At 42.1% G+C, this 27,319-nt stretch overlaps 1 protein-coding gene across 1 annotated transcript in view; it reads left to right on the top strand.

Annotated features, from left to right (window-relative positions):
• Window positions 1-27,319, top strand: part of ERBB3 (erb-b2 receptor tyrosine kinase 3) — a 708,562-nt gene that overhangs the window by 565,440 nt on the left and 115,803 nt on the right. Inside the window, exon 17 of the mRNA XM_044083747.1 lies at window positions 21,340-21,481. Within this exon, the coding sequence (XP_043939682.1) occupies window positions 21,340-21,481 (142 nt within the window). The remainder of the gene's footprint in view (window positions 1-21,339; window positions 21,482-27,319) is intronic.

Genomic DNA, 27,319 nt, shown 5'->3' with positions numbered 1-27,319 from the left:
CCAGTAATATAAAGGATTTCTCGGTCAATGCCATCTTCGGGTTTTCTCGCCAAGGACCAAAGGGTCCATCTGTACTGTAGGCTCACACAGCTAACCCTACAGTAAAGAAAACAGTTAGGAGTTGCAGGGTACAATGAATGGGAGAAGGACGATGGACAGGGTACTTACCCTGACCTCAAGTAGGCACACGAAGAGAAGTGGGAGGGAGGGGTACTGAAACAGTGACCTACTTGAACATCTACATAAGCTCCTAACACATCTGTAATATTGTCAGTGGGTTAGCAACCTAGCATGATATTGACTGTTGCAGTACTATGTCTTGGGAAGACTCCCAAAGTTAGTATAGAGTGGGTGGTTGGTAACATTTCAGAGCTGGGGATATGAGGCACAGCAGAATGGCAGAGGCAAAACCAGCTCTGTCTCTAGAGATAGCACCAAGGTTGTAATGCTTTGTGAAGCTAATAAAAGAAGTAGCTGTTTTTAGAATGGGTGAAGTTGAGACCCCTTTTGAAATGGCTGTGGTCGTTGGATTTTCCTAGCAGAATGAGCCCTAATGAGCATCAGAGTTTTTTTTTTTTTTGCCATGATGGTGGCAGCAGAAAGCAATAGAAATGACATTTCATTCTGAAATGATCTATTTACCCATAGGCCTCCCTCCATTGCCCTCTGTGAAGGAAACCAGTAGTTAGTCTGCCTTGTTAGGGAATTTGGTTCTATGCAAGTAGAATCTCAGTAGAGAATTCTTTCTCCTTTGTTTTGAGAGTTTGGAAAGAAGACTGAAAGGTGAATGACCTGGTGAGGAAGAGTTCAAGTTCAGCATTGGGCATGAAAGAAGGATTGGTCCCAAGGCCAACCCTGTCTTTGTTAAACATCAAGAAAAGCTTGTTGCACATGAGTGCTTGCAGTTCAAAAATGTGTCTAACAGATGCTAAAGCTAGCAGAAGAGTGAGGATTTTAATGACTCAAAAGGAGGCAGAGTGAGCGTCTCCAAAACAAAGTTAAAGTCCTAGGTGTGGTGAGATGCTTCCCGGGAGGTCTGAGATACAATATTCCCTACAGAAACTGCATCATGTGGAAATGAGAATAGGTGTGGGGACTTGGACAGGCATGCAGAAATAGCACAGGCATGCATCTTGATGTAGAAATAGGACAAATCTTCCTTGTATAGTGAAGATAGATATTCTAGAACTTATGTTAATCTCACTGTTTTAGGAAGTAACCATTTGGACTGGCACCCAATAGGAAACCTTCTCCTCTTACAAGAAATGATTTCCTGGTACTTGGGTTTCTGGCTTCTCTCAAAATAGGGATCATATTCTTAAAGAAAAGATGTGTGGCAAGGATTAAGGGTAAATCATCCAATCTGTGAGGTTCCTCACACCATGGTAAAGAACCGATCCTCCTTCCACTTAGGTAGATCAGGAGGGAGCACCTGTGTTGTCTGGGTCAGTGTGGTTCAATCATGATCATCTTTGGCCCCTTTTCCCTGATTTTCTGAGGTATCCTAAGAATGGTGGGCAATGGAGGGGTGTGTGTCATATAGAATAGGTCCTGTCTAAAGAAAAAAAAAAAAGCATCATCTTCTGTACCCCTCTCTGAGGTGTTCTAGAGTAGAACTTTCTCAGTTGTTTGTTCTGGGTAGATGCAAAACATTCTGTCTCTGGCACACCCCACAGGCAGGTTGAGAAAGATCTGTTTTTTTCACCATCCACTCATTTGGGTGTAGTAGAATTCTGCTAATATTGTCTGCTAAGAGGTTCTCTTTGCCTGGGATGTAAGAGGCTATTGGTGATAGATTCAATTCCTGGTTCCTGAGCTAGACAGATCACTGGGTTCCATTGTAAATCTACACTGATTATAAGAGTGGGTACCCACAGCTTGTTTATATACCATGACTGCGGTGCTGTCTGTCAGGATTTTTAAGGGTCCCAGTTTCAGTTTGCCTTTGAATGCCCTCACGGCTAGAATGGCTACTTTTACTTCCTGTATGTTTATGTACTATTTTGTCATACATCTGTCCCATGTCCCTTACACCCTCAGATTTGTCAAGAGAGTGCTCCAGGCCAGATCTGAGTTGTCTGTGGTCAGCACTCTATAAGTCTCTTGGGTTTTCAATGAGACATCTTGGGTTTTGTGATATTGTCTCCTTATCACATTATTTCCTTTATTTAGATAGGAGAAGAATGGAAGTCCAGCAAGTTTTGAGGAACTGTTGTAGCTTTCTCATGTTGAGGTTACCTTGGAGGGGGGGGGACATCAGGATGCAAAATGCCATATGTCCCAGGAGCCTGAAAAAGTCTCAGGCTGAGATGACTTCCTGGCTGTAGGTGTGTTTAAAGTAAGCTGAGAGGGAGCTATTCTTGTCATGAGGCAGAGATGCTTTTTGTTGCACAGAGACTAGTTCTGCACCCAAGCTATTTGAAAACTGACAGTGAGACTCACCTTCTGAAAACTTCCCTTAGTGGTTTTCATGGCTTACTGGAGTTCTTCTAGAAATGCTTGGATCAGGCAGTTGTCCAGAAAAGTGTCAATATTCACCCCTTTGGTCCTCGATTGACGCCAGACATTTGGCGAAGACTCTGCAGCAGAAAAGCCAAATAATGAGGAACAAAACTGGAAATGGAATCTTCCTGCTCTGAAACATAGGAACTTTCTCTGCACATTTGCAATTTGAATGTGAAGGAAAAAAGTGTATGTTTTCTTGCCAATCAGTCTAGAATCCTAGTTTCCCTGTCACTGGCAAGGGGTTCTTGGATGCAAGCCCCGTTTCCGTTATTGGACTCTAGAGACACCACAGCTGGATCTGCCAGTGGGTTCTTGTAAAGATGTTTATGGGTGTCAAGCACCCCATCGAAGTGCAAGAGAAATTCAAGAAAGGACTAATAAGCATGGCATAAAAACAAATAAAGCTATTATTTGGTAAGCGCTTTCACTCCCTTTGGCACTTCATCAGACCATAAACTACAAAGTAGCAATTCTGTTATATATACTGGTAACAGTAAATCAATGAAACAACCCTTGTGACTTCAATAATGGTTTTAAAGGTACAGCTTCATTCAAGACGTAACCCCTGTCAGCTGGTAGAGTAATGATCCACCTCAATTCAGCTGGTTCTGTTCTGTTCTCAAGATCACCCCCTGTAGGATCTTTAAATATCAGCTGTAACACCATGAAGCAAAAATGGTGTGAGGTTCCATAAAGATTAACATGCTACGCTAAAGCATTAGAGGTTTTAGCTCTCTGTATATCATAAGTATATTTATGAATACGATCCCTGAGGGAGAAATTAGTCTTCCTCACATAAAATCATAAGCAGGTGGTAGAAGTAGCCAAATAGATCAAATCACTGCTACCATAGCTAGCATATAACTGTGGTGAATACCGTTTGCCTGTCAGAGGATCAGGAAAATAATTGCTTGGGCGTATGCAATTGCAATCATTACATGAACAACAGGGGACGGTACCTGAGTGTTCTGACAAATCTGTTCCTACCCAGGTTATGTTTGTAGCAGAGGTGTCATTTGTGTGACTTTTTATTCTTAAAGCAAAATCCGGGACACTCGCCTACAATTCTCTTAATCTTCTCATCGGCCATAAGAATTGGCCAGATCTTCTTAACAGTACTGCAAATCAAGTTAACATCACTATTATATGTGAGTAGCACATTAGTATTATTAGACATTACAGCTGAAGCTGATGTGGATGCATCTTTGAAGGCATAGCAAGAAGAAGAATAAGGTCTCACTATGTTTGCTCATACTAAACACACCTCATGTATTGGCTTGTCAACTTCCTTCTCAGAGTAGCCTGTATGAATAAACTCACTATGCAGCTTTGCGAAAGCTTTATCTAATTTAACATTGTCATTGTGCAACCTAGAAACTCTCATGAGGGTTCATATTTTATGGTCTGATGAAGCACCAACGGGCATGAAAACACTTTTATGCCGAGCTTGTTAGTCCTTTCTTGTATTTCTCTTGCTGTTTGGTTGTGTTAGGACTAACTTTTATCCACATACTAGCTTTTTATTCAAACTACCCTGTAGAAGTGGTTTGTTTTCCTTGAAGAAGAGGGTAGAGAATCAGGCTGCAAAGACATATCTGAAAACACATCATCCAGGACTTCATTGTCTGGAGAAATCGACAAAGGTCTGGGATCAAACAGGCTCAGAAGCTTTCTGTACATGTTCTGAGCCTGAGAGAACTATCTAAATTCCCAACTGAAGGACGTATTTATCCTGTGAAGTGTATCCCCAAAGGCTAGGTCCTCAGGAGATGAAGTAGAGTGTCTTCAGAATTTGGGTCAAAGAATTGTTAATAGCGTAAGTGCTCCACATAAGCCAATTCTTCCTCATCAGAATCACAGGAGCCTGAGTCCCTCTGGGGGAAGCTGCCCCTTTTTTATTCCCAGAGGGAGTTCCTGCCACAGGTTCCTTTTCCAGCAAAGGCTGCTTGGATTTCTTAAAATCCACGAGGTCCTGTGCTATTCAGAAAAGGTCCTATGGGTGACCTAGGCTGTAGGAGCTGTTGACTTGGGCAACCATGGATGCTGATTCAGTTTGGGAAGCTTAGGCTTAGGTCTGGCAAACAGCAAGGCCTCAGAACAAGGGCAGGTGGCCATAGCCTCTGACTGGGCCCAAGAGAGAGTCTCCATAAATACTACCAGAGGGATTCCACCCTCACCCTCCTTAACAAAGGCACGTGCATCGGAAACCAGGGTCTACAAAGCAGTCCCAGACCTGACAGATTCCTGCTAGGTTCCGGCTCGTGAGTAGATGGAAGGGGCCAAAGACATGGCGGCCACCATAGGGGTAGCACCAGTGATCTCGGTCCCAGATTATTTTGTATGTAGAAGACTGTGACTGCTTCTTGCCTGAGTCAGTGATTTTGAGTTGGGGTGGGTAGTTGGACACCATTAGAGTGCCATTCCGATAACCTGATTTCCATTTCCTTCAGCGACTGTCTTTCCAATTCTACGGGAGGTCTGCCTATGGATCAGTGGATAACACTGCATGCTTTGGCCTAGCACCACCTTCTGTTAGATAGCTGTAAAGGCAGTTGGCCCTATGCCTGATAGTCCTATCATTGAAACAGACACAAAATACAGAGTTAGGGGTATTGTGCTCTGGGCCTAAACAGAGTAAACTGTACAAGTGAAAGTCCATGTATGGAATCTGCTTTCATCACTTGAGGCAATTGTTAACTTTAGCTGACATTAATCAAAAGTAATCAACAGTAGGGGCACTTAACTTAAATGGCCTCTGATTTTCAGTCCTGACCTAAGAACTGACAATGCAACTTTAAGCATTTTGCAGTGACTGTCACACCTGAAAGAACTGAAGATGACACTGGTTGACAATTCCTTTATATCACTGATGTCTTAATGTAGGATAGGGAGATCATCCATCAGCTGGGGGGTGGTGAAATTCTCTGGTATTCAGACCAACTGTACCAGACAACCTAGTCTTGGCAACTGGACGCTGCATGGCTAGTAACTTACTGACTAAGGAATTCTCAAGACTCGGTACTGAATATGTCCACTTATCACAATGTACAGTTAGCATGTTAACAGCATAGCATTATTTTCATACAGTGCTGGATTAGTTCAGTTTGTTTTCAATGTCCAGTAGGCACCCCCGAGGCTGCTGCACTTTTAGTTGCCCCAGGAGGGAGCTGTACAAGCTACCAAAAAAGAACTGTTTGTTTATTTTTAGTTTAATGACAACTCCAAGAAAAATATTGCAGCAGTGGTAAAAAGGTAAATGGGTGCACCACTTTTTGCCTTTTACAGGGCATTTTCAAGAGCTGTATCTGAAACACGCAATTAATATAAGCCATATAAAGTAGTTTTTAAGGATGTTGATTATGCTAATGATCTAGTACATGAACGGTTAACAGAATTCAGATAGATTATAAGCAGTAATTAATTAACTAGGAAATAAATCATGCCCAGCATCCAGTTATACAAATTAGAATTAAATCATTTAAAATCTTCATTACCATACTAAGTGAGGCATTAATGAAATGGGTGTAATCACAGAACTATGAGGATGTAATATGTGGATAAAAAATATATGTATTAACAGTCTGAGATGTAGCAGCATTCCCTAGTGATCTAATAGGTACATACAGTTTCAGGATCTCCATACTTGTTTGTCACCCATGTTTTCCAATTAGTACTTCAAAACCATTTTTGTATTACCCTTATGTACACCATTCAGATATTTATACACTTAATGCTTGAATTTACTAAATATTTTGGATCATGTAAAATGTCCTAGTTACACACAGAAGTGTATATTGCAAAGATTTAAGTTTTTGAAATTGTGCATGGTATAATGAATATCATATAGTGAAAATACTCTTTTCAGTTTAGTCTGCTTATGGGTGACCGCAGTGGTGCAGCAGTTAACATTGCTGCCTCACAGCAAGAGGTTCTTCAGTTCGATCCTCAGCTGGGGTGCTTTCTGTGTGGAGTCTGCAAGTCCTCCCTGTGGTTGTATGAGTTTCCTCCGGGTGCTCCGGTTTCCTCCCACATCCCAAAGACATGTTGTAGGAGTGTAGGTGGATTGGACACTTTAAATTGGCCCTAGATGTGAGTGTGTGCATATGTGTGGGTGCCTTCTGTGGAAAGTTGGGCACTGGGATGATAATTCGACACTGTAAAACTCCACTGCCAATCGTTCTGCAGACCGTTGTTCTGCTGTGGTGACCCCTAACTGGGAAAAGCCAGAAGAAGAAGTTTAGTCTGCTTATGAGCAGTCATAATAAAATGTACATAGCTGTATTTTCTGAGTCTAGGAAGGCTGGAAAGTGTATTATATTGCTAGATGTCATTTTTCTGTGTGGAATAAAAACAGGAAAAGGGCAGGATGCATTCAGTTCAAAATGTTGCCAGCCCCTGGAACATGTTATTTTCCCTAGGAAAACGTTTTTAAACAACTGATTTTTTAATATATTGTCTAAATAATTTTATGTCATATATGGTAGTGTTGCCCAGTGTTATTTAATCTTTAGACTAATTAATGCTATACAAAAAATGTAGAAAATTGCTTAAATGATGTTTACCTCAAAAGAGACAAACCTAGACCTATTGTTAAGTTTTGTTTTAACAGCCAATGTCTTGTAACCTGGATCTTTCTGTAAACTGCACTCTAGAGTATACAGCAATGAGTGGCAAATACTGAGGCACTTTTTGCTTTACTGCTTTTGTTAATGTCAACTTTTTTTCTCATCTTGACAAAAATTCCTAATTTCCCCAGCAAATGTTTTGTTTTCTATGCAGAAATGTAAGTAATTTGTCAGCTGTTAAAATGAGATGTGTTGATTTTGCCATTGTTTCAATATGGAATAAGTAATGTTTTTACCGACAGCTGAAGGTATGGGTTCTGCCAGGTGGCAGATGGGGAGGTTAAGGTTGAGAGTAACTCTGAAAAGAGGACTTGTATAGAGGCAGGCAGAGAATCAGTAATCATGGAAGAAGATACAGTTTTGATATGCTGTAGAAAAGTAGTTAAAAGGAAACCAAGGTGGGTAGTATCCATCTGCTTTTTCGAGTGTAGCCCACTCCGTGGAGTGGGTATAAAATCAAGAAGCAAGAACACTCTAACTGGAATAGTATTTATCTTCCAGAGGTCCACGTCTAAGTCCTGATAAGGACTCAGTTGTTGTTTGGGGAGGTGGTCCTGCGGTAGTCCTGAGGAGGACTGTTGTTAGCCCTGAGGAGGGCTGTTGTAGCCCTGAAGAGGGCTTTTTGGCTCCAAGAAGAGCCTTTGTGGAGTAAGAGGGCTTTTGTAGCCCTGAAGAGGGCTTTTTGGCTCCAAGAAGAGCCTTTGTGGAGTGGTGAATCCACAAAGGCTCTTCTTGGAGTAAAAAGCCCTCTTCAGGGCTACAACAGCCCTTCTCAGGGCTAACAACAGTCCTCCTCAGGACTACCGCAGGACCACCTCCCCAAAGAACAACTGAGTCCTTATCAGGACTTAGACGTGGACCTCTGGGAGATAAATAATATGCTGTAGAAAAGGAATCAGATTTTGATAAAAAATAAAGTCATACCTTTAAAGGATAATATTTGAGGCTCATTTGGGTGTCATGCATTTGCCCGAGGGAATAGTAGATTCTGTATCACTGTAAAGCAAAAATCCGACAAGATGTTCTTTGTGTTTCACTGTTGCAGTCATTACATTTGGGTAATCTGCTGGCAGGTTGCCCTCAGTCGGCGTGAATTCCAAAGTCTTGGGTCCTGCGTCGGTTGCTGTCTCCCCTTCCATGACGTCAGGTCGTCAGGGGTATAAAACAGGCAGCCAACGCCATTTTCTTTAGTCTTTCTTGCCATGCATTGCCTGAAGCAGAAGCAGTACGCAAGTGCCGGTCGGCCGACTCTTGAAATTTTCGAATTCAAGTTTCAGAACCAAAGTCTTCACTAAAGCTAAGTACCCCGTTGGGGAAACTTTTTCTTGCTCCATACCGATGTCAGTAAAAGTTAATAATTGCATTACTTATGGGAAGCAAATACCTTAAAAGGATTTCCATTTATACTGTATTCCTTGCCTAGGCCTTGATCATAATGTGCCTAGCTGTCGGTTTTATGCTAGATTTAACCAACGCACTATTAAGCGTCGGTATATCTTTGCTTCAAAATATTTTGGAAACAGATTTAACTATCCTGAAATGTCGTCAGATAGCAATGCAACTACCGGAGTTCACAAAAAACACAAGGAAAAGGACAGAGACAGACCGTCGAGGTCCAGAACTGACGACAAAGCTTCTCCTAAGCCAGTCGCCGGTTCGTCGGTACTCAGTGAGGCACTTTCGCAGCCCCTGATACCCGCTACTTTCAAGTCGCAGGCCTCTACTGAGACCTATGCGGAGTCCGGCAGGCAGCGAGATTCTCAAAGTATAGTACCCGCGGATGTCTCTCCCTTGGACGGGTCCAGAGCTGCTGAGCAGGCACCGGCTTCTGAGGGTGTCTTCAGGCCATAGCATTTCTATATAAAACTGATGCCAGCTTCAAAAACAAAGACAAAAGCAACTTCTAAAGCTAAAAAAAACTACGCATGAGCCACGTGCAGAGGCCTCTATGCCCAAAAAGCAGATGATACTTATTTCTGCTTGGTGGACCTCATAAATAAAGATATTGGGGACCTACAGACACTGGATCCTACCCAGTTCGGCTTTGTTAAGGGCAGATCCTGCCTCTTAAACCTGGTCGATTTCTTTGAAACAGTCACCAAGGCCATTGACGAGGGGAAGGTGGTCCACACAGCCTACCTGGACCTCGCAAAAGCCTTCGATACAATACCCCACTCGGGCATTATAGATAAGCTCACCAGCTTAAATATAAACCCCTATATCACTAAATGGGTTGCAAACTGGCTCAAGGACAGAACCCACATTGTTAGAATTGCTGGAGCCATGTCAGACTCCAAACCAATTACAGGTGGCGTCCCACAAGGCTCAGTCCTGGGACTTCTCTTGTTCGGTATATATTTCTCGGAGGTACAGGCCAACACGGAAGGACTGTGGCTAACCAAGTTCGCAGATGACTGCAAACTAGGCGCCATAATCGACTCTCCAGCCGACACAAGCATCCTACAAAAGTGCCTCATAGAAACAGACAACTGGTGCCAGAGCCATGGCCTCAAGCTAAACCCCAAAAAGTGTATAGTCATCCCCTTTGGCAAAAACAAAGTGCCCACAAATTACCACATAGGTGGTAATCCATTAAGTACGGAAGAAGTAATTAGGGACCTGGGGACCCAAGTTGATAGCAATCTCTCATTTGCAAACCACGTGGCCAAAGTGGTTAGAAAAACGTTTTATATAGCCCACCTAATCATGAAGGGATTCACATCTAGATCAGATCATCGTGTCTCTTTACTCATCCCTCATCAGGCCCATAATTGAGTACAATGCCCCTTTTGGGATGTACCTTACCAGACACCTGCAGCAACTGTAAAGACCCCAAAAGTACCTCACCAAGAGGATCAAAGGGCTCAAACAGATGCCATATGCTGCCCGGTTAAAGAAACTCCAACTCTACTCAGTGGCATACCGCCTGCCCAGAGGCGATCTGTGCCTGATGTATAAAGCCATGTCCAACCCGGAATTAATGGACATGCTGCACTTCAGAAAATCCAAATCCCATTGAGCTATGCGCTCGAGAGACTTGAACCTCAGCACTGAAATAAATAGGACATGTTGGAGGGACCGATTCATAACCCAGAGACTCCCTTCACTCTGGAATAAAATCCCAGTCGAGGTTAGGCAGAGTCCCTCATTGACTCTCTTCAAGAGGAATCTATGAGTGGATGGGAGATCGTAGGTTTAACCCAGGTATCACTTCTGTGTCACTGTTAGACAGAGGCACAGTATACTAACCTTGAAAAAGGGCATAGCAAAATTCATTTAAAATGGGTGGCGAAAGCCAAACACACTCTGGCTAGGCTTATAAATGCCCTAGGGCAGATAGCCTAGTATGAACCTATGGCTGAAGACCTAATTACCTTGATCAGGGGTTCCCAACCCTCTCCTGATAAGAGGCCTTGGCAAGACACTGATTATGAATCTTCAGATCAGGTTTCTATTTCTTCTGATTCCTCTTCTGATCAGGAATTTTCTATACCACCCTATTAGGATTCTGATGTAGAGGAATCTATCCCATCTGCATCTCCTCCTGAAGATTATTCCTTTGGAGAAACCTTGCATACTTTGTGGGAGCATTTTCACTGGGAGAGTCAAGATTTCTCAGAATCAAAAAAGAGGAGGCTTAGGGATTTCCTTCTTCTCCCTCAGCATAGGCCTTTAGCCATACCTCCTGTTTTAGACATTGTGGATGACATGTTTTCGGAGTCAAGCTTGACTCCAGACTCCTTATCTCCGGCTCCTAGCAAGCCAGACAGATATTACAAGGTTCCTGACTCACATGCATTTTTATTTAGAAACCCTGCTGCTGACCCTGAAACTATTTCACAGGGTCCAAAAGGTGTTAAGGCCTCAACAGCAAAAAAATCTTACCCCCTCTGACAGAGATTCCAGGGCACTGGATAGATGGGGAAAGAAGGTTTATACATCTGCAACCTTGGCAATTAGGGCCTTAAACTGCCAGTTTCAAATGCTCAAGTATCAACAACATGTTATGGAATTACTGAAACAGAAAATGATGTTGATTTCTGAATGTGCAGAAAATAAAGAATTGCAGGAATTATTGCATGCAGCAGAACAAGTCGGAAAGCATACTTTGCAATGTGGTTTTGATTCCTTAGAGGCCTTCTGCAGGGCCGCAGTTACTGGATCTGTGATTAGGAGGCATGCCTGGCTAAAAGAGCAAAATTTGCCTAATCATGTTAAAGCTAAATTGCTGGATGCACCTTTACAGCATGATACTCTGGTATTAAGGCAGAAGAAGTTTTAAAGAAAATGGAAGACAAAGCTAAGTCTATGCAAACTGTAAAAGACTTCTTACAAGTGCAGCCACCAAGATTCAGTAGACACTGGCCTACAAAAAAATTGGTCCTTTCCTGTGTCCGACAGACCTCCACGGGGCAAATCCAGGTGCTCTAAAGGTTCTAGATACCAGTCACAGGATTCTTACAGGTCAAAGCAATGGGGTGCTTCTACCTACAAATCTGGAGGAAATAAAGCGCAACCCTACAGTAAACAGTCTCAATGACTTCCCTCTGCCATCACCAAGCACTTATCTTTTGGCAGCACCCTTAGGGGTAAAATTAGCACTTTATGCTCAAAATTGGCAGTTAATAACCCAGGACAAGTGGGTGTTAAACATAGTATCTCAGGGATACAGATTCCACTTCCACACTCTGCAAATTGCAAACGGTTGGCCAGATCTGCCAAAAAATCAATGGGCAGAGGTATAGAAACAAGTTACGTCCCTCATGGATATGGGGGCTATTCAGCCTGTGTCAGAACAGGAAAAAGGACAAGGGTTTTATTCAAGACTGATGTTCATCGTGCATACAGCTGCAGTCATAACAGATGGGTTCTCCTGCCGTCAGGCGGGTCCTCGGTCGGCCGAATTCCAAAGTCCAGGTCCGGCGTCGGTTGTTGTCGCTATCTTTCCTGACGTCAGTGCGACAGGGGTATATAAGACACAGCCGACGCCATTTTCTTCAGTCTTTTTTGCCGCGCGGTGCCCGAAGCAGAAGCAGTTTGCAAGTGCCGGTCGGCCAGCTCCTGAAATTACGAAAATTTGGAAACCGAAGTCTTCTTTAAAGCTAAGTACCCCATTGGGGAAACTTTTCTTGCCTCAGACCGATGTCAGACAAAGTTAACAATTGTATTTCTTGTGGGAAGCAAATACCGCATAAGGATTTCCATTCCCTCTGTATACCTTGTTTAGGCCCAGGCCACAACGTCTCGGGCTGTCACTTTTGTGCTACTTTCAATAAACGCACTATTAAGCGTCGGACGGAGTTCGCCCAGCACTTTTTTGGTAAAGCTTTTAATTATAAAATGTTGTCGGAGACTCCGACTACCGTTTTGTCCAAAAAACACAAGGACAAAGACCGACACGCGAGGTCCGTGGTCTCCACCGACACCACGCCAAAACCAGCTACACGTGGTCCGGTACTCAGCGAGGTGCCTATGCAGCCCCTGACTACCGACGACACTTCTCTGGTGGTGTCTTCTGTAACCGAGACCACAGGTTCCTCGGCCCATACCCTGACTACAGCTACCGAAGCCACTGTGAGTGTTGAGCCTCTTAATGTGGACAGGTCCACTTCCACCCATGGTGTCTTCAGACCTTCTTCTTCCTTTTCCATAAAGGCCTTTACTAAGTCTAAATCAGCCATGCATTCCAAGAGGCCTGTTGCACAGGGCCCATCTCCAGGCCCCATGCCTAAAAAGCAGATGCTCAAAATGGCTGAGGATTTAATTACTCTTATCAGGGGTTCCCAACCCCCTCCGGACAAGAGACCCAGAGTGGAGGAAGATTCTCCCTCTTCTGACCAGGGCTCCATTTTTTCAGAACTTTCTGATGAAGAGGAACACTCGTACTCCCCTTTTGAAGATTCTGATGCATAGCAGTCCATTCCTTCTGTATCTCCCCCAGAGGATTTTTCTTTCAGGGAAACCTTGCATACCTTGAGGGAACACTTCCATTGGGAAGGCCAAGATTTTTCAGATTCCAAGAAAAGGCTTAGGGAATTTCTTTTGCTACCTCAGCACAGACCTCTGGCGATACCTCCTGTCTTGGACATACTTGATGATGTTTACTCGGAGGCTTGCCTTAATCCGGATTCCCTGCCTCCTGCCCCAGTCAAGCCTGATAGGTACTACAGAGTTCCTAACTCACACCAATTTCTTTACAAAAGCCATAATGCTGACCCTGATACCATTTCTCAAGGCCCCAAGGGAATGAAGGCCTCTGCTGCTAAGAATCCATTACCTTCCGAGAGAGAGTCTAGATCCTTAGAAAGGTGTGGGAAAAAGGTATATACCTCGGCCACCCTAGCCATGAGGGCCTTAAATTGTCAGTTCCATATGCTTAAATATCAGCAGTTTCTGTTATCACAATTAAGGAATAAAATGTCACAACCTGAACAACCAGATTTGAAGGAGTTGCAGGATATGATGCATAGTGCAGAACAAGTGGGTAAACACACCTTACAATGTGGCTATGATGCTCTAGAGGCCTCAAGTAGAGCTGCTGTTACAGGATCAGTCATTCGTAGACATGCCTGGCTTAGGGAACAAACCTTGCCTGATCATGTTAAAGCTAAACTACTAGATGCTGCTTTACAAAAGGATGTATTATTAGGTACTAATGCTGAGGAGATACTATGGAAAATGGAAGAAAAAGCTAAATCTATGCAAACTGTCAAAGCTTTTCTACAGGTACAACCACCACGTTTTAGCAGAAATTGGCCTTCAAAAAACTGGTCCTTTCCAGCCACGGACAAGCCCCAAAGAGGTAGATACAGGAGCACAAGGGGCAGAGGACAATCTCAAGGATCATATAGAGGCAGACAATGGCAATCTCCAGCACCAAGAGGTGGCGAAGACAGTGCACAACAATACAGGAAACAAACCCAATGACTTTCCCCTTTGCATGCCAAGCAAGGCTCAGGTGGCAGCACCCTTGGGAGGAAAGCTGGCATTATTTTCAAAAAATTGGCATATTGTCACAAAAGACAAATGGATCCTGGACATTATAAACAGAGGCTACAGATTTCATTTTCACACTCTTCCAAAATGAGAGGCATGCCGAACCTGCCACACAATCAAAGGGCAGAGGCTCAAATACAAATTTCAAAGCTCATGGACATGAAAGCTATTCAAGAGGTACCTACTCATGAACAAGGTCAAGGTTTTTATTCCAGGCTATTCCTGGTACCAAGGAAGGGAACCGATTGGAGACCCATTTTGGACTTATCCATCCTAAACACATTTCTACTGCATGCAAAATTCAAGATGCTCACTTTACAGCAGCTTCTTCCCATGCTGGGCAAGGAGTCTTGGCTGGTAACATTGGACCTCAAGGAGGCATACCTGCATGTCCCAATCAGACAAAGCTGCAGAAGATACCTCAGATTTCTTGCAGGTTCAATCCACTATCAATTCTCTGCATTGCCCTTTGGCTTATCTACTGCGCCCAGAGTATTCACGAAATGCCTGGCATCAGTAATTGCCTACTGCAGACTTCAACGGATACAAATTTACCCTTATTTGGACGATTGCCTGATCCAAGCGGACAGCAAACACATACTTCTGGAACATCTGGCTTATGTAACACGGTTATTGAATTCTCTGGGATACACAGTCAACAAAAAGAAATCCAGGCTAACACCATCTCAGAAAATAATTTTCCTGGGTGCCAACTTGGACACAAACACCCAGATGGCCTATCTTACGCCAGAAAAACAGGGGCAACTAACTCAGTACTTCAAGATGCTAGCAAATTGTACCAGGCTAACTGCAAGGAAAATCCTGCAGGCTCTGGGCTTCATGGCATCTTGCATTCTTCTAATCCCATGTGCAAAGTTGCATATGAGGAAACTTCAATGGTACCTAAAATACCTATGGTCTCAACACAGCCACAGTTTGGAAACAATAATACCACTAATTCCATGTTTGCAAAAGGAATTTTTATGGTGGGCCCAAACATGCCAAACAAACACAGGTCTACCTTTCTGCAAGCCTCAAGCAAATCAAGTCATCACAACAGACGCCTCAGACTATGCCTGGGGGGCACACATGACAGACAGGTGCATTCAGGGCAAATGGTCCCAAAAGGAAAAGCACCTTCACATCAATCAAAAGGAAATGCTAGCAGTGATAAATGCATTTACAGCTTTCAAGGACCTCCTGCTTCCAGGGCAATTATTGATAAGAACAGACAACACCACAGTAATGTGGTACATAAACAAACAAGGAGGAACACATTCATACCCCTTGTGCAGGCTGGCCATGTCACTTTGGAACATGGCTCTGGAATGGCAAATCGAGCTTCAAGCACAGTACCTGCCAGGTTTGGAAAACACGCTGGCAGACAATCTAAGCAGAAATATGACAGACCCGCACGAATGGAAGTTGCATCCTCAAGTGTTTACAAAGATAATCCAAGCGTGGGGAAGGCCAGACATAGATCTCTTTGCCTCCCACAAGAATCATCAATTGACAAAATTCTGCTCAAGGACATTTCATCCAAAGGCCTGGAGAGTGGATGCCCTTTCTTTCAGTTGGACAGCACGGACAGTTTACGCCTTCCCACCTTTGCCTCTACTGCCCAAGGTGCTCTTGAAAGCAAGAGCAGATGGACCAAAGATGATACTGATTGTTCCAGACTGGCCAAGACAACACTGGTACCCACTCCTGAGGAGCCTAACACATTCTCCTCCCTGGACCCTACCTCTAATGCCTCTTCTCCTGACTCAGCACAGCTACAAAACTCTTCACAGTCAGCTGAAAACACTCAATCTGGCTGCATGGAAAATTCCTTAACACCACAACAGACCCTACTCTCCAAGGAGGTGCAGGATGTCATTTTGGAGGCCAGAAGGCCATCTACTAGAAAAGCTTACTCCGCAAAATGGAAACGGTTTTGCGCTTGGAATGAGAAAAAGGGCCAGGATCCTAGAAAACTGAATTTGCCTCAGATATTACAGTATCTAGCTGAGCTGTTGAACAGTGGACTTTCATTTTCCTCCATCAAAATCCATGCCTCAGCCATTTCTGCAGAATACACCACTGATCCACCCTTATTCTCTCACCCACTCTTAAGGCAGTTCCTCGGAGGGGCTAAGAATATAAGACCTCCAAGGAAACAACCAATACCAGCCTGGGATCTTAATTACATTCTAGAAAAAATAACATTGCCTCCCTTTGAACCAGCTGCCTCAACAGATTTGCAATATTTGTCCTGGAAAACAGCTTTCCTTCTGGCTATTACCTCAGCTCATAGGGTCTCGGAACTACAAGCCCTATGCCTAAGGTAGTATCCAGGGTAGCTTTAAATCAGGTCATACACTTACCTACCTTTTACCCCAATCCTCAAAACAAAGGGGAAAGGCTGCTTCATTCCTTAGACATCCATAGACAACTACGTTACTATTTGGACAGAACAAAGCCCTTCAGGAAATCAGAACAACTCTTTGTGTCCTATGCTGTAGGAGCTCAAGGGAAGCCAATTTCCAAACAGACAATTTCAAAATGGATAGGCCACTGCATACGGTTTTGTTACTCCTTTCATGGTAAATCTGTACCTGCAGGCATCAGATCCCACTCCACAAGGGCCACAGCTACCTCTGCAGCCTTCCTCAGAGGAGTCCCTACCAAAGATATTTTGGAGGCAGCCACTTGGAGTTCTGTGCATACCTTCACTAAACACTACCACCTACCTTTATACTCCAAAACTAGAGCAGGCTTTGCCACTGCTGTGTTGCAGGGCATTCTGGCTCCTCCCAGTTCCACCTAGTGCCTACCACCCTGTGCGTAGCTTTGGGATTCTACCCATCTGTTATGACTGCAGCTGTATGCACGATGAACATAGTACAGTTTTGTACCTACCATAAATGTAGATGTTCGAGTGCTAATACAGCTGCAGTCCAGGTTTCCCTCCCTCCTTCCCCTCTGGGTACAGACCTAGTGGCTAACTCCTCATCTTACAACCTGATTGGGTTATCTTTCTATGGTGTATTTGCTTGCAACTACTGATTTTTGATTATATTGCATTGCATGATTATATATTATATATATATATATATATATATATATATTGCCTTCCTTCTGGGGGCACCTGACATCTGGGGCAAGAAAGACTGAAGAAAATGGCGTCGGCTGTGTCTTATATACCCCTGTCGCACTGACGTCAGGAAAGAAAGCGACAACAACTGACACCGGACCTGGACTTTGGAATTTGGCCGACCGAGGACCCGCCTGACGGCAGGAGAACCCATCTGTTATGACTGCAGCTGTATTAGCACTCGAACATCTACATTTATGGTAGGTACAAAACTGTACTTTCTTGGTACCCAGAAAAGACAAGGCCTGGCGCCCAATACTAGATTTATCAATTTTGAACACATTCCTGGACATTCCAAAATTCAAAATGCTAACTTTGCAGCAGCTTCTGCCCATGCTGGGCAAGAACGCTTGCTGGTGACATTAGACTTAAAAGAGGCATACCTGCATATCCCAATAAGGGAATCGTGCAGAAGATACCTCCATTTCAAGGCTGGCTTTATGCATTACCAATTCTCTGCACTGCCCTTTGGCTTATCTACTGCGCTCAGGGTCTTTACAAAATGCCTGGCACCAGTAACTGCATTTTGCAGACAAAGAGGTGTACAAATCTATCCTTACTTGAACAACTGTCTCATTCAAGCAGAGAACAAGGACATTCTTCTTCGGCATCTGGCATTTGAGAAAAGGCTTCTAACATGCCTAGGATACACAATAAACAAAAAGAAATCACAACTGTCATCCTCTCAAAAGATAACATTCCTGGGTGCAAGCTTGAATACAGCTGCCCAGATGGCTTTCCTCACGCCAGACAAAAAAAGGCAACTGCCTATTTACTTCAAACAGATGGCTACAATATCCCAGTTATCTGCAAGACAAACTCTGCAGGCTTTGGGATTAATGGCATCCTGCATTCTACTGATTCCATATGCAAGACTGCATATGAGGAAACTGCAGTGGTACCTAAAAAGTTTATGGAGTCAACATTGTCGCAGTCTGAAAACAATGATTCCTCTCATTCCCTGCCTGCAACAGGACTTTCTTTGGTGGGCAAAGGCATGTCACCAAAACATGGGAAGGGCTTTCACGCTACCCCCTGCCAGCCAAACCTTAACTACAGACGCATCAGACTATGCATGGGGGGCCCACCTGGCAGGAAGATGCATTCAGGGCATATGGACCCCAAAACAAATGCATCTGCATATCAACCAAAAAAAAGATGTTAGCTGTTCAAAATGCCCTGACAGCCTTCAAGGACTTAGTTCATCCAGGACAACTACTGATAAAGATGGACAACACCATGGTTATGTGGTACATAAACAAGCAGGGGGGCACACACTCATACCCCCTTTGCAGACTAGCCATGGCACTGTGGGACACAGCCTTGACTTACCAAGTACATCTTCAAGCTCAATTCCTGCCAGGAAAGCAAAATACTCTGGCAGATGACTTAAGCAGAAACCTTATGGACCCTCACCAGTGGAAACTAGATCCACAAGTCTTCAGCATGATACCAAAGAAATGGGGGAGCCCGAATATAGACCTATTTGCCTCTCCTCGGAATTATCAACTGGACAAATTCTGCACAAGGACTTATCACAGACAAGCATGGAAAGTGGATGCCCTATCCTTCAGCTGGAAAAACCTATCAGTTTACGCCTTTCCTCCTCTGCCCCTTCTACCCAAGGTCCTACTAAAGGTCAGACAAGAAAAAACAAAGATGATACTAATTGCCTCGGACTGGCCCCGCCAACACCAGTACCCAATCCTAAGGAATATGTCACAATTCCCAGCTTGGTACTTGCCTAAAATACCTCACTTACTGTCTCAGCAAAACAATCAGATCCTGCACAATCAGCTCCAAACACTGAACCTGGCAGCATGGCTGATCATGTAGTTATTCAAACAACACCTCTCAGTAAATCTGTGATGGATGTCATTTTGGAAGCCAGAAGGCCTAGTACTAGAAAATCTTATGCTGATAAATGGAAGAGATTTTGTGCTTGGAACCAAGCACAAAGAACTGACACAGCAGAGCCAAATATTCCTCAGATTTTACAAAACTTGACTGAGATGCTTGACAAAGGCCTATCTTTTTCATCAATAAAAATCCATGCCTCTGCCATCTCAGCTCATTACAACACAGAGCCACCAATCTTTTCCAATCCTTTGCTAAAGCAGTATCTTAGAGGGGCCAAAAATGTAAGGCCTCCCAGAAGATTACCAATTCCTGCATGGGGCCTCAATTTTGTGTTGGAAAAGCTCACCCTGCCTCCATTTGAACCAGCTGCTACTGCAGATGCAGATCTAAAGTTCTTATCATGGAAAACAGCTTTGCTCCTGGCAATTAATTCAGTAAGAAGGGTTTCAGAGCTACAGGCCCTCATGGCTGTGGAACCTTTTATCATATTTTACCCAGACAGGGTGTCCCTCAGGACCAATCCTTCCTTTATGCCTAAGGTGGTTTCCAGTGTGGCTCTTAACTAAACTATTCATCTGCCAACTTTTTATCCAAATCCGCAGAACAAGGGGGAGCGGATTCTGCATTCCTTGGATGTACACAGACAACTAAGATTCTACTTGAGCAGGACTAAAGCGCTAAGAAAAACTGAGCAGCTACTGGTGGCATTTGCTGCAGGATCAGAGGGAAAGGCTATTTCAAAGCAGACTATTTCAAAGTGGATAAGCCACTGCATTCGTTTCTGCTACTTGCATCATGGTAAACTGGTGCCCAAGGGCATTAGGTCTCATTCCACCAAGGCTGCAGCTACATCAGTAGCTTTTCTCAGAGGGGTACCAACCAAAGACATTCTAGAAGCTGCTACTTGGAGTTCTGTTCACACTTTTACAAAGCATTATCATTTGCCTCTCTTCTCTAAGTCCAGAGCAGGCTTTGCCACTACAGTTCTGCAGGGCCTTATAGCCGCCCCTAATGCAGTTTAGCTCCAGCCTCCCATCCATAGCTTTGGGATTCTACCCAAATGTAATGACTGCAACAATGATACATGAAGAACATAGTACAGTTGTGTACACTTACCATAAATGTAGATGTTCGAGTGTATTCACTGTTGCAGTCCAGGTTACCTGCCTGCCATCCCGCTTTTATTCTGGAGTTTCTCTTTCCTTCACTATTTTCTACAACCTATGTGGTGTATTTGCTTGTAGATGAAGGTAAAGTTTATATTGTTGCATGAATATATAGTTTATATATATATTTTTGCTACCCATTTGGGGGGCACCTGACATCTGGGGCAAGAAAAACTAAAGAAACTGGTGTCGGCTGCCTGTTTTATACCCCTGATGACCTGACGTCATGGAAGAGGAGACAGCAACCGATGCAGGACCCAAGACTTTGGAATTCAGGCCGACTGAGGGCAACCTGCCAGCAGATTACCCAAATGTAATGACTGCAATAGTCAATACACTTGAACATCTACATTTATGGTAAGTGTACACAACTGTACTGTAGCGAAACACGGATAGAACAGAACATTGAAGCACGTCAATAGGTAGAACTAGATTAAGAAATTCCATTTCAAGAAGGATGAACAGGGATGCACGATAAGCAAAGCCAGAAAAAGAAACAGAACCATAAATACATTAAAAACTCACACTTTGTATTACACATGGAGTCTCAACTAAAATCTAAAGTTGTTATTGGTCACATTATTTGGCCTTGGGATGGGAGATTCCACATCTTCTGGCAGTATATGTGTAGAGTGAGATTTACTAACTTTCTTCTCTAAGAGGCCTACTTTGAAGAACTGAGGTTTTGATGTAATTGATATTGCCATATGAAGACTGTGAACATAAAGAAAGGAAACCGTGGAAAATTTAGTACAACTTACAAAGACATTTATATGCATAGGTCCCTTACAATGGATCCTTTCCTCAAATCACACTGTTCTTTTGTTTGGCAAAGGACCTTGCACTGTAGTTATGTAAGACACATTTCATAAAGCACTTCTTGCTTGCTGCAGCCTTTGATGGGAGAATAAGACCTGTAGATCACTCATTGCATAGTCAATGTTCTAAGAATATCACTGTCACATTGACATCTAGCAGCAGTTATAATCTTTATCCTCTAAAATTGTTCTTTGTAATAACTGACCACCTTTAAAATTCTGTTGTATTCCAGCAAAATTCCAACTATAATAGCAGTAGCTGTTATATGTGGACTGTTTTTCACTACTTGTACATCTCTGCTGGGACTTCTGTACTGGCGTGGACTGAAAATTCGGAAGAAGAGGGTTATGCGACGCTACCTGGAAAGTGGAGAGGTAAGGCACACTATAACAAGAAAAAGTTTCCTCCTAGGTTAATAATGTTTTGAGTTCCATGCCATAAGTCTCTCAAAACAATGCAGAAGGGACCAATTGCCTTGTAAAGGACCACTTTTGTTTTCCTTTCAAGTGTTTCTTGGAGTGGCTGCCTCACTGGGACGCAGGTGAGTCAGGAGGTGTACTGTCCTAGAGCCAGTGTCATCCCTGTAGCCTGCACCCCTTTGTCCACCCAGTCAATGGTGTGACATCATCACATAGGGATTGATAGGATTATAACTTAAGGTGAGCACCTATCCCCATTTGCAACAGTGGCAGCTTTCAGAGACGCCCGTTGTTGTATCCCATGGGGAATGTTAGTCATCATCAGCAAATGGAAGGCACTTGTCACCCAGGTGAAGAGGGGCTAAACAACCTGGTGAACCATATAAATGCGAGGATCAGGGAGAAGGGTCACATCTCACTGCAGTGGAGAGTCAGTGCAGCACCAAGCATATGTGTTCAGTTTGGAAAAAAAATACATGCTACCACACAACAGTTGAACTACCACTTAAATCAAATGTCAGTTTCACTCAAAACAAATTAAAAAAATATGTCATTTGATATAATGAACATGGCAAAAAAACTTTGACATGATCTTTTATACAAACTTTTAACATAAAGACATGTTTTATGAATGTCTATGTCTATTGTCACTCTATTTATCCGTCTATGATACTGTTGGTTCTGTTGAATAGTGATTTTGTTGACAGTGTACTGCTCTGGAAATGGATCAAAAGCACTCTTTGTTGAGTTTTGAAGGTGTCAAATAAAGGAAGATCAAGTGCTTATAGTTACGGTGAGTTTTAGATTGGGTTTTAATGCTGGAACTTTCAGATATAATTAAAGTTTCAGCATTAGTGGTGTGAGTGTATATGTGAGTATTTGTGGGTTATGGTTGAATAAGGCAAACGAAGGGGATACATTTAGTGTTGTTCACATATGCTTGGGTATGTGAAGTGTATCTGAGTGTCTTGTGTAGTGGTAGTGTCATGAAAAATGTTTTTCCTAAGGTAAAATTTAGGACTGGGGTTAGGATCAGGTTTGGGATTAGGATTAACACAGATTAGAAAAGTGGTATTCCATGCCTTCCTTAATTGTTTCTAGTAGCTTTGATAAGAGCAGTAGTTCAGTAGTCAAAAATGAGTGGGTTTTTGTTATTTGTTTGTGTATTGTTGCACAATAACTAATCCTTGTTCTTTATTTAAAGATTTCTCTACCAGTACATTTTCTAGAAAAGTTTCTGTTAACTGCATGTTTGCTTGATAGCATTTCACAGATGACAGCAAGGCACATTCTCAGAATGTAAAATTGTGACTGGTGACTTATAGTGAAACCTACAGAAAGAATATGGTCTCATTATGTCATATAGGCAGAGACAAATTCTTTTCAGAACCAATGCCAGCTCTGAATAGGAAAAAAAGTGTGTAGAGTGTCATGATTTCTGGTAGGAAACAAAGGAGCTAAAGACATTTTAAGATACTGAAAGGCTTCTGGGCATTAAACTACACATAGGTGGTATTGTAGACAGAAAAAGAACTGTGATGAAGTTAACTATATTGAAGAGTGAAGTTGTCCTTTTAGGTAAAACAAAAAAGAAAGAAAAACTAGAACTGAAACAAAAATTTCTGACAGAATTTCCAGCTGTTATATGGGTCTTTTAGTTCAGTGCATACTAGAAGTAGTACAACAGAAAAATAACACGGGATATTCTGATGTAAGATATAAATCTTCTGCTCTGCTGCCACATGTAATTGTTTATGTATACATACATCAAAAGAGCCAACACATTGGGTTCCAGTAAATATGATTTGATTCCACCAACATGCTGTTTCACAGTGGCGGAATTAAGTCAGATTTATTGGAACCCTGTGTGCTGGCTCATTTTTACATGATGTTGTTTATGGGCAGTGCACTGTTGGTGTTCAGTGTGTGTGTATGTGTGTGTATATATATATATATATATATATATATATATATATATATATATATATATATATATATACACACACACACACACACACACACATTTTATATATATATATATATATATATATATATATATATATGTACTTATTTGCATAAACACACACATACATACACCTTCGACTGCTGCCTGAGGTGTGGGGGGCAGCCCACTCATATTCACAAGGTAAAAGGGGCAGGGACACTATACAGAATGCGCTGAAGCATGGAGCCTAAGAGACAGAGAGAGAAAGATTCCTGAGGGAGAAAGATGGAATGAATCTCCAGGGAATGAGAAGGAACACTGTTAATGGAAAGTTATTTCTGTGAGATGTCTTAGAAGACTTCTTGCCTCCTCTTTGACAAGCTGCTGTCCTATATGAAGAAATTAAATTACCTCTTTGATATATTTTGTTTGCTGAAGGCTGAAGAGATTAGAATAAAATGAACTTTCTGTCACTAGTAAACTGTTTTTATGAAAGTAATATGGCAAGCATGACAGAAAGCAGTACCCTGTACCATGAGCATTTCTGCATTCAGTACATGGACTGCTTCCTTCCTGGAAGAATTTTTAAAAAAAGATATGTGTACTCTTATTCAGACTGTTTCCCTAAACCGAAGAGAAGCATACTTTATTTTGCCCCAGTCAATAAGTGCGAGGTTTGGTGATCTGCAAAGGTGACATTTCAGAGTGCTGTTCCACTGCATGCTAAACAAAGTTACCACATTGATGCATTGTAGAGGACAAAATTACAGTTTAATATAAACTCTGAAACATTTTATCTTTTGTAAACTACCTGTGATGCAAATATCTTTGTCTAAATGGTATTCCCACAAATGATTGCAAAGCACTGTGAGGAAATGTTGTGGTACTGCAAACTAAAATGTGCTTTGCATGAACTATGTTCCCTAACTTCAGAGAGGCATGCAGCTTTACAGGGTGTGCCTGACTTTAAAGTGGTATTCATGAAATTGCTAAAAGGTTGCTTAACAAAGCTGCATATAATGAATGAGATGGTTAACTGAGTGTGATGGGAAATGTTCTTGTACATTTTTTGGGCTGTGTTTTCTAAGAAGATATGTAAGACAGTTATGAATGTTGTGCACTGACTTGTGTTTTGAAATGAAGCATGTAAAAGCAAACCACCGAAAACTCCAAGAAACAAATGGCCAAAAAACAAGTCCACAGCTCGAACAAGGCGATAAACCACCACAACAGGGCACAATTCCCAGAATAAATGTCACGGATGAAGTCTGATCGTAGTCAGATGAAAGCACTAAACCTGACCATTGTTGGAGTGTATTCTTGGTTTTAATAAACTGAACTTTTAACCGTTGCATCGTGACATTTATTCTGGGAATTGTGCCCTGTTGTGGTGGTTTATCGCCCTGTTCGAGCTGTGGACTTGTTTTTTGGCCATTTGTTTCTTGAAATGAAGCATAACAGTGCTGGTCTGAGGACACTTAACAAAGTGTATGAAGTGCTCATAGGCTAGGTTATATGGTATTCTGAACATTTAAAATAACTGATGCACAAGTGTGAACCCAGTAACATTACCAAATTGTTTTGACTACCAGGTGCCAATGCAAGAAAGGGGAATCCTTTGACAGGAAAAGGTAGTGCAGTGGCAAGAGAAGTCTACTGAGGACATTTTGTTGCATTTTAATGAACCATTTAGAAAAGTGTAAGCCTGGCCTTTTAAGTAGTGAAAACAAAAGAAAGAGTGATGTGTGGTGTATACAAAGAAGTTACTTACAGATTGTTGAACTTTGTAGAACAGTATATTCTATGCAGCACAGCCTAAATGTTTCCCACATGAACTGTAATAAATTGTATGAGACTCATAGATAGGAAACATGTTTCCTACATGTTAAGTTGTTTAGGCTAAGGAACTGCTATACCTACAAAAGGAAGAGTAGTAGTTTGTGCTCATATGGGGATGTTCACTAGGAATAATAAAGTAGGCCCCTATGACAGTAAAAGAAGTAATACTTGAAATTTGTAACATAAAAGTTTGTTGTAGAATGCCTTTGTCATAACTCTGATGACATTGTGTGGAGCTAAAGTTTCTGTGAGTCACAGGGACTGACATAAACAAGAATATGTTGTCACCACAGGCAGGTGAGAAATTGCATCAGCTGTTTAGTGATGTTGAAGAAAATAGTTTGTTTTAAAAGCTACTATCAAGAAGCAATACTTTGTGGAAGAAGTTGTGAAGCCCTTTTTAGCAACAGTGGCTGTACAACAATGGATCAGCCAGCAACAAGGGAAAGTAAATGACAAAGCTCTATAGCACACTTTAGGATCCCACTTTCCCTTCTAGACAGATACAGACTATCATGTGATATCACTGATTTGTCCGTATTCTGCTTATTTAACGTTCTGTTTTTATAGTTTTCTGAACTTTCAAACCAAGTTTTAAGCATAATTGTATAACAACTATAAATGAACACACGGCTGTACTGAAGCAGAACACCAAGGCACATATGACTGACTTGCAACACAGTTTGGATTCTCCAGTGAAAGTGAATGAACATTTTTGAAAAGACATAAAGTACAGAAACACTTCAGAGGCAGTCTGAGTAGCCTTGCAAAGCTCAAACTAAAACAAAAGTAAGGAGAGTCTGTTTTAGTAAAACTGGAAGAGACTGTTCATAAGCTGAAAAGAGAGCAATGCCAACTGGTACATGAACTGGAAAGACAAAAGTCACTGTTCATACCAAAGCTAATATTGTGTGTTTGCAGAGTGATAAATATAAAATATTGGGAGATTTGCAAACTCTTAATGATGCTGTTCTTAACTTGAAAGCAACATTTCACAATGTACAGACTGAAAATTAATTGCTTAAACTCATCTCAAGGAAACTGGAAATAAAATTAAGAACTATGTACAAACTTCTGCTCAAAGGGAAGTGGTTAAGAAAATCATTTATCTAAAGTAAACTCATGACACTTTTGCACAGCTCATAAAACAAAATAAATCTGAAAGTGTCAATAAAGGAAAACACGTAGGCCTTTCCAGCAAAGAAAGTGAATAGACTGAACATAGTCAGCACATACATGACCTGTAGAAGAAATTCAAAAGGGATGACATTATTATTAATGTGTTTCAGGGAGAGATAAAGACACTAACAAAATTCAAATCTTTAAAGTGCATAAAATAGAAGCCGCACTTGTGTGCCTGAACTGAAAAAGAAAAGGAAAGGAAAGTAGAAATATATGACTTGTAAAACAGCAAAGATATTGGCCCAACAGCCATAAAGACAGCTAAACGATACAGTGCTGTTGTGTAATGGACTTATGATCCTGATGTGATCATATAACAAACAGGTACAGAGACTAAAGCTTCAGAAACCGGAAGTGTACAGAATGTCTCAGATGTTGCCATGGAGTCTAAACCAAAAGATTCACCACATGTGCTAAAGTAAAAGTTCTTCTCTGAGAGATGTACAGGTATCAACATATAAACATGAAAAAAGATTTAAAAAAAGAACCATGATTGCATTTCCCTTCTGCGTCAAAGAAAATACAGTCTTCCTGTAAAGGAAGACTCAGTAAATGAACCAATATCTGAGATGCACCTTGTGAAACAAAACGATAAAACTGTAGAATAACTCGATGTTGTGGAAATTTTGCTTCAATGTGAATAACTAAAAAGCATGGGAAGATGCCACAACTATAGAAGTTTTATGCTGCAGTGGAGGCAATACCATACTAAAGTCTATACCAAAGAATGAAAATGCCAAGCCGTGTTCTAAGCTGAGAAAGACAGAACCAAGCAACACAAGTCTTGAACCAGAATTCACTCCATTGTAGCAGTAAATAACCCCTGC

The sequence above is a fragment of the Protopterus annectens genome, chromosome 9.part0 (assembly GCF_019279795.1).
Source record: "Protopterus annectens isolate FY-2018-M chromosome 9.part0, PAN1.0, whole genome shotgun sequence".
Classification (NCBI taxonomy): domain Eukaryota; kingdom Metazoa; phylum Chordata; order Ceratodontiformes; family Protopteridae; genus Protopterus; species Protopterus annectens.
Note: the sequence above shows the minus strand (reverse complement) of the source record. Positions and strands in the feature narration are given on the sequence as shown.